Raw genomic sequence first — 14,106 nt, forward strand, 5'->3', positions numbered from 1 at the left:
CCCAAAATGATGGATCTCCTGAGATTTTAATGCATGACATTTCCAGATTTTCATCCCAGTCAAGCAATAAATAATTAGGCTGTGAGTGGTAGTTCTACAGGTACTTTTGATGAGAGGGATTTACGGAGAACGACCAGACTGGTATGAGCTGACAAAGACTGTGGCCATTTGAAAACATCACTTTTCTACAAATAGGTCAAGCACAAAAGTATCTTGCTGCACATGTCATAACTTGAGGTGGTTGGGCTCCAACAGCAGACCCCATACGGTTTCAATTCTGTCAACCAAGAACAGAATGCCAAGGCTGCTGTAGGTACAGGCTTACCAAAACTGAACAGTTGCAGACTGAAAACAGCCTGGTCCTGGCCTGGATTTCTGCTGAAGCACACAGACCCAACCTGCCTTGTGTTCCCAGTTCAGGTTGGTAGAGATGGTGTAATGCTGTGGGAAATGTTTTCTTGGTACGCTTTTGGATTGTTAAAGCTGGTCACTGCATGACTGGTGCTGTGAATTTCTTTAAGTTTTCTTCTTCTAATAGCTGTGTTGTATAATAATGTACCATGTCACAAGACAAAAGTCATGTCAGACTGGTTCCATGACTGTGACTGAACGTTTATTGTTCTTCAGTGCTCTTCCTGTCACTGGCTCTTAATCCCATAGTCCTATAGAGGGTGGTAAAACAGAAGATTCACAGCATTAAAGTACTGAAATCTCTGAAGAAATTGCATGAGGTGATCATGGTAACAGGTGCCTAACAGAGATGACTTTTGTGAGGTTATTGCAGTGCAGTGGTTCCCAACCCTACGCTGCATATTTTAGTGTTTTCCTTGTTTCCAGCAACTTTACCTAACTAATAAGTGCATTAACAAGCACCTCCAGCAGGAACATCTAAAACGTACATGCCAGGCGGTACTTCTGGATTAGGGTTAAGAACCAGGTTCTGTATTTCAAACCACTCCAAGAGTAATGCTGACCTAAAGCAAACACTGGACAAACATTTCGAAAGGATAGCAGTCTGACTCCTGACTGTTTTGTCCTTGTAAAGCAGGAGCATCCTTTTGATCTAAAACTCCAATAGGGGATAGTAGGGTAAGATGAGCCAGTGGGGAAGTTGAACCACCACAAGTTTTGTTGTGTAATCATTAATTTAGTTTGCCCTATCCTTTCTCATTTTGCTGTCTAAGGCAGAAGCATATGTTTTTCACAGAAAAAGTGTGTTTTTGGAGCACACCAGGTATAATGAATCCGTTAAAGTTAGATCAAACATATTGATGAACTGGCAGTGTGGGAGAACATGTGACTGGATTAGCAAAAGTGTAGCTCTGGTTTAAGAGCCTTGGGGGTCAATTAAACCAGTGGTTCATCTTAACACTTTGTTCTTGCATGGAGTTAAGTCGGATATTTACAGTCCAGTACATAAAATCATGCAGATTTGAGCCAGCAGCTGCAGGTAATGTTCACATTAATCATCAGAATGGAGAAAAAGTGGTTTTGAGCGTGGAATGATTGTGTCAGAAGGGCTGCTTTGAGTGTTTCTAAAACAGTTGATCTCCTGAGATTTTCAGCACACCAGTCTCTAGAGTGGCCTCATAATGGTGGAATAAAGAAAAACATCAAGTGAGAGGCAGTTCTGCAGATGGAAATGAACTGTTAATAAATAAGGTCAACAGAGAACTTACAGTAAAGGATACAGTTGCAGACTGAAAACAGCCTGGTCTGATAAATCTTGATTTCTGCTGAAGCACACAGACCCAATCTGCCTTGTGTTCCCAGTTCAGGTTGGTAGAGATGGTGTAATGCTGTGGGAAATGTTTTCTTGGTACGCTTTTGGATTGTTAAAGCTGGTCACTGCATGACTGGTGCTGTGAATTTCTTTACGGTCACAGTTTTCTCCTTCTAATAGCTGTGTTGTATAATAATGTACCATGTCACAAGGCAAGAGTCATGTCAAACTGGTTCCATGACCGTGACCAGAAGTTTATTGTTCTTCAGTGCTCTTTCCGTCACTGGCTCTGAATACTATAGTCTTTGGAGGGTGGTAAAACGGAAGATACAAAAGGATACAATTGTTCAGAATTTCTGTAGGTTTTAAAGTTTTTAAGCAAATATTTGGGTTTTCAAATCAAATTTATTTTTACAGCTTGTTTTGTTTACAACTGACATTGTCACAAAGCAGATTTTCTGGAATTCAGTAATGGAACAAGAACAAAACGAAAACTTAAGGACCCCCAGTGAGCAAACCGAAGCTGACATGGCAAGGAAAAACACCCTAAAAGCTGGAGGAAGAAACCTTGGAATCAAGGCTCACAAGGGGGACCAGGGGACTGCTCTGGGATAGGCCTCCTTATTTTGCGCCAGGATTGCATATCTCAATATGTATCTAATACATTTTTTTGGCAAGAATGTGATTTTTGAGTGGCAGGATTAATACAAAGTACAGGGAGCCATGGAATTCTGGCCTGAGATAACTGGTGGTTAGGTTGTCAGATCTCGCTTCCTTATGGCCTATATGTGACTGCAGGAATGATTTGTGGCCCAGTCCATCTGCTGTCCTAAAAATATGACCCACAAAAGTCTGTCCCCATCTGCAAAAGATCAGTTCAGCTCAGGTTTGCTTTTAAAAATAACAAGTACATTCTGATGCAATGATCTGCTTGCTTACTCGCTGGTCTCTCTGTCCTCCTTACTTCATAGCCGATTCTCTTGCAGCTTCCTGCCAAACTAGGGAAGCCCCTATCTGTATGACATATTTCTCTCACCCTCCATCCCCTCTTTCCCCCTGTCTATATTTTAATTCATTGTTTCCTCACCAAGATTAATCATGAATGATTGCATGTCTCTTCTTTATATAGAATTTTCCCTAGAACATTGCAGATGAGTCACTGCGGTGTACTCAGAGACCTTATTAGAGCATCACACATGTCTTAGTTGGAGCTGCTGTTTAGTACGTTGCCAACATGGCCCCTCATTCTTCTACACAGCTGCTCTCACATGGCTTAATAAAGTGTTTCTTTGGACACCTGTGGGTAAATCTTCTAGATCAACCTTTATTTAAGCTCAGATTACATTCAGTACATTCCATATTGGCAATGCAGCTGAGCATATGCATAAATAAACGTTAATATGGAAGAACACGTTGAATAAAACTATACAAATAAATAAAATTTGAAGTGACACCTGATTGTTTTGAATATTTGTGTAAAACGTTAATTTTTTTTATTTTTTAATGAACACTTTCATGGACTGGAAGCAAAGCGGGGGTGGTGGCTAATAATAAACACACATAAAATCAAGCATATTGGCCTGTCTTACACGGTGCTTATAATTGGTACATATAGTGTCACACATCCGCTCAGCTCCTGTATGTTTGTGTGTTTATTTGCTGTGCGTGAGGATTATGTGCTAAGTAAGCCATTTAAAGCTGTAAGTGGGAGGCAGCTTAAGATTATTTTTGCACTAACAGTTAATGGTATATTACATCACGTCAGTGATGGGCCAAAATATTGCAACATGCTACATTTATGAGCTGTTTCACCCTCATACTTCTTTACTGAACGTCAAGACCAAGACTATATCTTCCTATATCAGGATAATTAAGCGAAAGCCACAAACATATTTCAAGAAACAGAGTGAATACAGCAGTGGGCTTCACTTACCATGAATCTATTAAAAAGAGATTCCACAAACTTCAGATGCTTCTTCTATTATTTAAGGATCATCTTTGTGGCAAGATGCTTTTGGTGAAATGTGCATTATTTGCAGCAGTGGTACCCAAATAATACTCAGCTCAATTTTGCCACTGGTTTTCTATTCTCAACATTATATAAAGAAAAGCTCAGACATATATGTGCGATAGACTTCAAGACCCTTGATCACCACTGCAAAGAATTCTGAATGTAGATGTCAAAGCACTCTAAAAGACCATGTTTATATCTCAACAAATTAAACATACAGAAATTCGGCAAAATCTGTGGATTTTCTCTACACGCCTCTGCTACTAAGGATTGTACTACCCACCATTAAAACATTATTGACTCCTGTGAAGTGTATTGATTGCTGCAGAAGACAATGGCTAACCTACTTAATAACAATTGGGAGGATTTTGGATATACTCACAAATAGCAAAACTTTTTGTTTTGCTCTACAGAAGCTAATCAATACCATATAACTAAAAAAAATAACCTTAAACCTGATTCCATCTGTCTCCTAGATAGTATACAGATGTTGGCTTAGTATAGAGGGAGACAATTTTTGTCCACACACACAAAACAACATATGGTGGAGACTGTATTTAGCAGTTCATTTTTCCAACATGGGGCAATTCATTACGTTTAGAGACGAATTAATAGAGCATGGACTTCAGGAGAGCAGTCTACTACAGTCTACTACAGTGAAGGCAGATGGGGGGGGGGGGGCACTCAGCGCTTCAGTGAATTGATTACTTATCAGAAGGTCTGTAACGGAGCGCTGAGGCTGACAGTACTTATAGGGGCTTTTGTCAGCTTTTATCTTTAATATGACCGACCTAATGTCTAACTGCTGCATTTTAACCGTTTGCTGGTGATTTCTGGCTGTAGTAATCATGTGTGTCGTCAGTTAAGAGGAGGGGGGGAGTGGAGAGTCTACAGTACCTCACGCACAGCCCAGCCCCTGCTTAACAAAGTCGAAGGTCTTTTTTGTCCTCCTGACCAGGGTCTACAAAAGGGTTTCCCGAATCCCGAAAGCTCTGGGGCGGACAATGTTTTAGTAAAGCGTCATGTGACAGTGATGAAGATGGCGCAGCGTGACTCTGCCACATTCTGTAGAACCGCGACGACCAGTTTGAACTGGCGAGCTTCTGCAGTCCACTGAGAAAGAAGCAGCATTTGAACTGGCCTTCCGATGCGAACGCGAAGGGACGTGTCGGGGGCTAGGCTAGGCGAGCTAAACGGCTAAATAAATAAATTAGCTGGGCTCGAGCGCGCTCACATACTGCAGCAGTGAGAGCCGAGATCAGATTTCCGTTCATTACCCCCCGGTAGAGAGAGAGGGAGATAGAGCGAGAGAGGGGGGAGAGAGAGAGAGAGAGAGAGAGAGAGAGAGACAGAGCATCTGCAGCACACGCTGTAGATGACTCGCGTTTTTGTGAAGCAAAAGAAGAAAAGAAACGGCTGACAGACTGCGGGAATAAGAGAGGATCTTATTAATCTTAACGGCCGCGTGTTTTTTGCCAAGTGCGCTGCCATGTAGTGTCCACAGTGCGTGTAGTTCTGTGAAGTCCGTCTAGCCGAGCCCTTCATCTTGCGAGCATCCTCCCACGACACCAACGGAATGGAGATCGGCTTGCGGGGAATCTGAACCGTCTTCCGAAATAATGTGGATCCCAACGGAGGATGAGAAATGTGGAGTTGGTGAGTGTGTGCTCATCGATCTCGATGGCGTTTCACTGTATTAGCCTAGATGCTGATTGGAGACCTCAATGCAACAATTTCCTTTGCAAAGAAGTGCTGTGTGGATAACATTCACTGGCCCACGTTAACAACTCATTTGTGGGTCGAAATAGACCGGCTGAAATGCTCACTAATTCAGTTTCCGACAAGATCGTGAAAAGTAGGTTTGTTTCGCAGAGACATAGCGCAGAAAATGAGCATTTCTCACATGTGATGGAAAGCATCGTGCGAACTGATAATGCGCTGTCTCGCTTATTGATTTAAATGGAATTTTTTTTTATTTATTTTTAGATTTTTCGTTTGATACACGCACTCTACTAAATATGGAACAGCATGTTGTGTTCTCTGTGAATCAGCTACAATCAGCGCATTCGTTCCCCACAATGTTGTAACGCAACACAGCAGCACTGGACTCGTGAACGAATCCTTTCTTTTGAATCGAACCGATTCACACATCGACTGAATCAAACTTTTTGTAGCGCCTATGGAATCTTTACTTTCGTGTTACAGGTGAACGATTCTAAAATGTTTTAATATATGTTTGAGTTTGGCATAGAATCACAACAAGCCAACATGCAAAATATCACCCGTAACATATTTAGAACAGCCTTTTCGAACCGGTTAAAATAACGATTTGATTCATTGAAACGGACAGGTCCAATGAATCGGTTCATGAAGTTGAATCGAACTTATCGTAGAGTAGCACAGTGGGCGAAAAAAAGCAAAAAGCCGTTCATGCGCGTGAACGCGCGGGGGCGCTGCTGATGACGAGCGTTCTAACAGGTGCGCGCGCTGTGACTGAAAGGGTGCGCGCTTTTTGACGCTGCTTAGCAACGTCCCTTAGCAACCGCCTCCAACGCTGCGGTATATATCCAAGGATTGTTCTCTTTCTGGAAGTTGTTGCCCTGCTTTAGAGCCTACTGAAGGCTGGACTCCTTACTCCCCGTGTTTTCATGTGTTCCATCCTTCTCGGACATAATCTCCATATGTCTGAACTAGATATTCTGGACAGTGTTCTAACAGTGTTCTAGTGTTCTGACTTCTTTGTGTACATGTAGTAAATAAAGACAGTGCTTAAAAAACAGAGATTGAGGGAGCAGGAACATTCCCTCAGAACGAGAGGAAGAAACCATGAGTGGAACTAAGACTAAAAAGGGAACCTGTCCACATATACGAGACCAGATAGGAAAAGAAGTCATACAACAAAAGCAATAAAAGTAGGAAATAGAAGTGATCCAAGCAGAAAGAGGTTCTTATGTTGTCATGTGAATATGAAGATGTGTGTTGTACAATTGCACTGAAATTGATAAAGCTATTGCTTCTAAACCTTTACTTCCACGCCCACGGTAACACACAAACACAAAGCAGATGCAGTTTGACTGTACAGCTGTCACAACACACAGAAGAACTGTCCCTGCAGTACCATGGAGAGCTCCAGAGAAAGCTGAGTGCACTTCATGGGTGTCATGACGAAATAGTCTGGCTTCATTTCACATTAGAACAGAACATCCCAATGGCAATTAGGCAATATGGCTGACAGCATCAAGGTAATCTGAGACAGGGCTCTCTTGTGGCAGGGCTGTTTCTCCACTGCTTGCTGAAGCACTTGCTACTAAAATACCTCCCTTTGAACACAAATGATGTGGGCTTTTTAGTATATACATGTACTAGGTAATCATTACAGAGATGTTGGTCTTTGCAGTACTGATGTTTCAAAAAGCTGAAATATACAGATGAGTCGTCTATCAGTATTTATTTATTTTTTTACTGTGCCGTAAGCACACTTTCAGATTTCTGTGGGTGTTTCATTGAATCAGAGTTTGCACAGTAATGTCTGATTCATATTGACGTATAAAAGCAATTATTAGCAGATTATAGCTATTTAAAAAATATTATCATCATCAGACAGATTTTGGATGTGAGGCTACTATTAGGCAGATTGACAACAGTATTATCGATCACCAACAGTTTACATCTGTTGTGACTGCCAATCCATTTGCACAAACGAAATATCAGACAACACAGTCTTTGACTGTGAAAGTTCACCTTATTTCTCATTTGAGCACTTCAAAGTATTTTTGGTGGCTTCTTGGACTTAGCCTAGCAGTGTTTCATTGTACGATATAACCCTGCATTGGTATAATGACAGTACAGTTGAATTTCATTTAGTTGAATTTTAAATCAGTTGCTTTTCTAGTTTTGTTGAAAGCCACAGCCCTCCTTACAGAACTCCAGTCAGTGGCAAAACACATATTACACTCAATTTTCTCAGCTGACACAGACTACAGCACTGTTAGTATGGACACTCTTTTTCAGAAAACACATCCATCCCAGGAGGCCAAACCATCTAATTTTTTAATCTGCCTTTGCATTTTGATCCAACAAATGTTGGATTCATCTACTGTGTGGAACTTGATTTGTGTTCATGTTGTCTGCGCTGGCTTGTAGCAAGTACAGATTATGCTGGAGATACTAGGCCTAACTAAGTAGACTAGTTAGACAAACCCAAATAAACCCAGTTACCAAATAACTCCATCATTTTGAACAAGAAGAAACCTACCTTCAAAGACTCTGTAACTCTGTTCCTTGCCACATAATAGTCCATGAGAAATTCATGACTGCAATATATGGTCTCAAACTCTCAATTATTCTCTGCTTATTATATAGTGTATTATATAGCACTACTTAACTGTATGTGCAGCAGGTAATTGTTCACATGTAGCTTTCTTAGACCCCCGGTCCATAGTGGCAGCGCATTAGACCATGTGGCCATATGATTTAGTGTATTTGTATATAGAGGAGTAAATAAAGCTTATTGAACAGATAACGCTTCCTCACATGGAACATCACCCTCACAAAACACTAACAAGGGAACAAAAGATTTTGACTGCATGGTTAAATAAATTTAAAAACAATCAGAAAACTAACAAGCCTAAGCTTAATTTTGTTTGTTATATACTACAACACCAGTAAAGGGAAGCCAGTGGCCACAAGGCTTGATGGGTGATAGCATATTGCACATAATCTCACAAGCTACCTGTCAGCAGACATGTTCACAAATTCTTATCAGCCAAAACAATGAAGGTAAAACTTTAAACAAATTTCTAAATTTGTAGCACAATCACAACAATAATAATGTGTGCAAATCATGCAGCCCTAGTGTGTATATGGTGAATATTGTGTGTCCCTGCTAAGAATGATGCCACTTGAAACCAATTGTGTTGCAAATGGGAATTTGACCTCCGCTTTTAACCCATCTGTGCAGTGAACACACATATACACACACTAGAGAGACAGGGAGCACACCTGCCTGGAGATGCACCTGGGGAGAAGTTGGGGGTTAGGTGCCTTGCTAAAAGGCACTTCAGCCGTGTCCTGTCAGTTCAGGGGATAAAACGGGTGACTTTCCACTCACAAGGCTGGTTCTTAGACTTAGACCCAACCAATCGTATGAGTCCACTTTAAAACTCACTTGTACAGAAACTACTTTTAGAAACTCATTGTCTGAAAGTAGGCAGTATTATTTTTAATTGTTGTTGTCATTGTTAATGTTATTGTAATTCTGGAAATCCAGATACTGCCATTAATATAATTATTCTGCAGAAAGAGCTACATATAATAGCAGAAGTGGTCTATTTTTTAAACTGATTTGGAGCAAAAAAACATACATCTTACATACAAGTTATTGTCTCATTAAGCATGTGCTCAAATAACAGGACAGTTTGCATTTATGGTCATTGGAAGCACGGTTGTCATCCAGCAGGCTGGGTAAGCAAAAAAAAGGTTAGACATATGCTCTGACTTTGCTGAAATGAACATTTTTGCTTGGCTGTGTGTATGACATACATGGAGCAAAATAACAAACTAAATAACGTTTTATGTAGAAATTTTATTGTCATTACTCCGTACAAGTACAAGGCAGCGTCATGCAGTTAGCATCTACCAGAAGTGCTAATAGTAGAATTAAATTAAAGTGTATGTGTAATTAGGAATATGACAGAATATGACATTAAATGTGTTAAGGATGTGCCCATTTGTGACAGGGGATAGGAAATGGCTTATGCTTTGCACACAGCCATGTGAAGTTGCCTATGAGTTGTTTAGAAATTTATGAGACTGCAAATTTGCTTACCGAATCTTGGCCTCAGAATTGTAAGTTGTATCAAACCTGAAAATGTGTGTTGGTCCTGTCATGACAGCCCCACTCCCAACTAACCTTTGGATGGTTGTGAATGTACAAGCACAAAACTCTGGACATGAAATGCATGGTATGTCACTGATGTTATTTTCTGACTCTAAACAGGCCTGTGCTTTTAGCCATGAGACCCTGAGATATGTGAATCAGTGTAATATGAGATGAGTGCACATTTGAGCTTCGTTTTTTGCCTTTCATCATGAATACAGTTATACGTGTACCCATCATTCTCTGTAGCCATGCTTTCAGACCTTGGATACATTGCGCCTTTTGTCCACATCAGCCTTTCATCACTCTCCAAAACCTGTTTTCGACTTAAAACTTAAAAGCATTTAACTTTAAACTTAAATGCTTAAAAGGTACATGGTTCATTCTTGTGGCAGAAAATGTGCTGTATATAGTCCTTTAAAAACCCTTTAAGAATTTAGTCTAAAAGAAGCCTTCTTCAGTACTATATGGAATGTTTTTTTCTTTAGTAAAGACAGTGATTCTTTATAGAACCATTACATATGAAATGTCTATTGTCCTGGTTACAGCATTCTTTGGCTAAAAACCTTTTGTAGACCGTTCTTTATTAAACCTTCAAAAAATGGTTCAATAGCACCAGAACTGGTTACACTACTTTTTTAACTTAACAAACTCGCTTTTTGGTTCAAATAACAAAAGGGTGTCTATTAAAGAGAACCACATAACAAAGCAAAAAACCTTTTGAGCATTTAAAGTTGCAAAGATTCTTTATAAAAGCTTGTATTTACTACAGAACCCATTTCTTATGAGTGTAGTCTGTTTCCTATTTTGTCTTCTTTTGATTATTAAAGGGTTAAGGTAGAAGAACCATAACAAAAAAACAAACCAAAAAATGAAACACTGATGGTACAGGTTCAGTTTAGACCTACACTGTTATTATTAGAAAATATGCAACATTTACTTGTGCAGCCTTTAATAGAAAAGGTGCAGGTGACCTAGATAAATGATGTCATGCAAAACGTGGTGATAAATACTGTCATCACTGTAATTGTCATTGTCAGTGTGTTTGGCTGCAGGAGTGAAGGGTCTTGTTCAGCAGATCAGTCATGCATGCTAATTAAATCAGATGTCTGAACACTGACCCTGTGCCTTCAGTCTCCTAATAGCCACCTCTACTGTATACAGCTGTAACACAGCAAAAGCACAGTGCTGCAGCATAACTAACATAATTTAGCATTCTAATATTGACAATAATGCATTCTTATGTGAGCTGTATGTAGTATTGGGGTAGTTACTTAAAACAGATAATCCATCACAAATAACTGATTATTTCTCCCAAATTTGACTTAAAAAACATAACCTCACTACTTGTTATTTATTTCAGTGTTAGGATGCTTTTGCATCTACCTTGTTTGGTCTGGACCAAAACAGCAGCTGTGTGCAAGGTGCCACGAACCAACCAAAGGATAAAAATTTGAGAGGTGGTCTTGGCCTGAATCTACTGTACCACGGGTGGGTTCCTTCGCAGTATAAAACACTTTTTATGGATGGTTCAGACTTTCGGACCAATTACAGGAAGTTGAGGCAAGCTACCATCACCCATTAAACAACATAAAAAAGATGAAAATGGACCCTTCACATGCACACGCTTAACGTAGCAGTACTGGCGCAATAGATTCTGCTCACGATTCATGTATCTACTGTAACTGTACATTAACCCTTTCTCTAAACCTGGTGAATCTGAGGGTAATCTTTAACGCTCATTCTACTGCATGATGCACATACAGAAACAGTTGCCTCAAAGTAAATTTTTTGAGAATCGAAATCGAGTCATGTATGTTTAGGCGACGTTGGGACTTCCAATTATTATTTATTTTTTTATCAATTATTATTTCTTATAAGCAGGTGCATGAACAGATCATTCCTCAAGTTTACTGCACTTGCACGACACTGCTCATATACACAATCAAAGTCTCATGGACAGGCTATAGGGACAGATTAGAGATGTGATGATTGTGAATTTTAATTAGAATATCCAATTCTAAATTTGATTTGATGTTACCCTTAGGCCCACGCTTCAGTTCATCGCTATTATAACTACATTACTGACACAATAAGCATCAATTTCACTAACCCTAAAACAGACCCTTGTGGGAATCCAAATGATAAATGTTTTCTAAATAATTCAGAACTTAGGACTAATAACTAATAACTGGTGTTAAACATCCAGTTACTTTTGAACTTGCATATGTATACATGTATGGGATTAAATTGTTATCTTAAAAATAAAATATCTTAACATAATAATATGATTACAATATAATAATATGATTACAAGAACTGTGCTATAATATGCTACTGACTGGAGAAAAAAAAAGTATTTATTTAAATTTCTGACACCAGCACTGCCCTAAACTGTGTTAAATGTCCTTTTGGGTTTCAATAATTTGTGACGTATTTTCACTTAGAAAATCTTAACATTTCATTTAAACAGGGTGTCCAAACTTTTGCATACACTCTAATGTTGCAGGATAAACACATTGCAGATCTGTCAACATGATAAAACACACAGTTCCTATTAAAGCTGATTTAAGAAAAAAGGATCATCAGAAATAAGCCACACTGTTTACACAGCAACTAACTGACCTGACCCCTGACATTTGCTTATGTGACTGGTGTGTGCTCTGTGTCACATTGCATATGTCATACTTGTGTTGTGGCTGCTGCCCTGTATAATGGTTGATCTTGTGTGTATATGAGCTGACTTTAAGCGAGAGGTATTCAGCTCGAGTCCTGAAGGGCTGGTGTCCAGCACAATTTGGTGGTTTCCCAGCTTGAACACATCTACTAAACCTGACAATTAACAGATTAATTTAGTCAGGTGTGTTTGAGCAGTGAAATCATGAAACTGCTGGATCCTGGCTCTTCTGGAACAGAACTGAACAACCATGCTTTAGGTATGAAGAATACACATTGCTAGCATTAAGTGCCACATTGATTTTGGCACTTTATTCTTGCCCTTGAATGACCCTTCATTATGACTAGAGACTGCAAAAAAGAGAAACATTTTTTGCAAATAAAATAAGCCAGTACTGAGACTTTTTCTATAAAATCATCATATACACCTTAATGTCGCTGCTAATGCAGTTTTGCACCCATGACTCAGTGCCTTTGTCATGCCTTGCTTTTTAATATTGAAGTGTATATTATGCACAAACATAGTTTCAAAACATACCATTTAGTCATTGGTCTATAAATTGCATACATGGAGCCTAAGCTGCAAGCCCCCTTGTGAATTCAGTGTTTTTGGAACATAAATAGTACACTTACACATATTCACCTTTTCAAGTTATAGCAGTTTAGGAGTGTTTCAGCCTCAGCTACAATATAGGGGAAAAAACAACAATAGACAGTTTAGTTTGTAAGTTAATGAATTATGATTGCTGGACTATACAGCATTTTAAACAGATATTTTTCCACTAAAAGAAAATCTTGTGCACAAATAGTTATTAGTGTCTGGGAAACTTCAGCTTGTTTGGAGACTTATATAATAATGACTAAACAAGAAAAAACATTGTCCTTTTTCATGTGGGGATAGGGTCTGAAAGATCCTAGTTACACAACTTTGTTTAAGTATAATTATGTTTTGAAGCTGTGCTTTGTCTTTTGTGAAACCTTGACTGTCAACAGATGTATCATATTCATAAGCTGAGAAAATATACATTGGGTTACTTTACTTTGCCAGGCCTTGCCAGGTTTTGCTTGTGGATGTTCCAGCGACAAATCTAATTTACACAGTTTTTCTCACTTATCCTAAAAGCACTCAAAGAGCCAAGATGTCTGAAGTTTGCTTCTTTAGTTTTTCACTGGAGCTAAGAGGCTAATTTGAAACCAATAATGTGTCACTCAATGTGTCTTTGGCTGACACAGATGATATAGTCTTCCACTTTATGAGTCTCATATCTCTGGAAATTACATTTAAGATGAGCGGGGAAACTGTGTAAATTAGATTTTTTACTGGGCCATTCTTTTGACATCATTTAACGTAAGCACATGAACCCTCTGCGCACCTTGCACTGACCACAGCAGTTCATGAACCATTTAAGACTTGGTATATCTACTCATTTTAATCCACTCAACCTATCTAGGTGTATGTTTGGATATTGAGTTGCTCAAGGAAATTTAAACTTGCCTTACAACTAATGAGCCGGCTAAATGCAGAATGAATGCACGTGTTTAATGCATGTTTGACCTTCCTGGGAGCAGCACAGCTCAAGCCACAATTTTACTGTCAAAAAATATTCAAAAGTAAACAATCACGAACAATCACAATTTTTCTTTACAGTTTAATTTGTAAAACACTATATAATGCAAAACATAAATACAGAAAGTAAGCCAAATATCACATTTGTCAGTAAAGGTATTGTTGCTTAAAACAAAACAGATTGTTGTTTCCTCGAGACCGTCAGGTAATTTTTCGGTTTGGTCCAAACCAACATAGCAGGTGTGAAAGGT

General features: G+C 39.1%; 1 protein-coding gene across 2 annotated transcripts in view; it reads left to right on the plus strand.

Moving 5' to 3' along the window:
- Window positions 1–4,659: 4,659 nt before the first annotated feature.
- Window positions 4,660–14,106, plus strand: part of LOC140557571 (dedicator of cytokinesis protein 3-like) — a 63,912-nt gene continuing 54,465 nt past the window's right edge. For both annotated transcript variants that reach the window (XM_072682102.1, XM_072682103.1), the window contains exon 1: window positions 4,660–5,390. In XM_072682102.1, the coding sequence (XP_072538203.1) occupies window positions 5,354–5,390 (37 nt within the window). In that variant the 5' untranslated portion in view covers window positions 4,660–5,353. The remainder of the gene's footprint in view (window positions 5,391–14,106) is intronic.

Source organism: Salminus brasiliensis, chromosome 6 (genome assembly GCF_030463535.1).
Source record: "Salminus brasiliensis chromosome 6, fSalBra1.hap2, whole genome shotgun sequence".
NCBI classification, from domain to species: domain Eukaryota; kingdom Metazoa; phylum Chordata; class Actinopteri; order Characiformes; family Bryconidae; genus Salminus; species Salminus brasiliensis.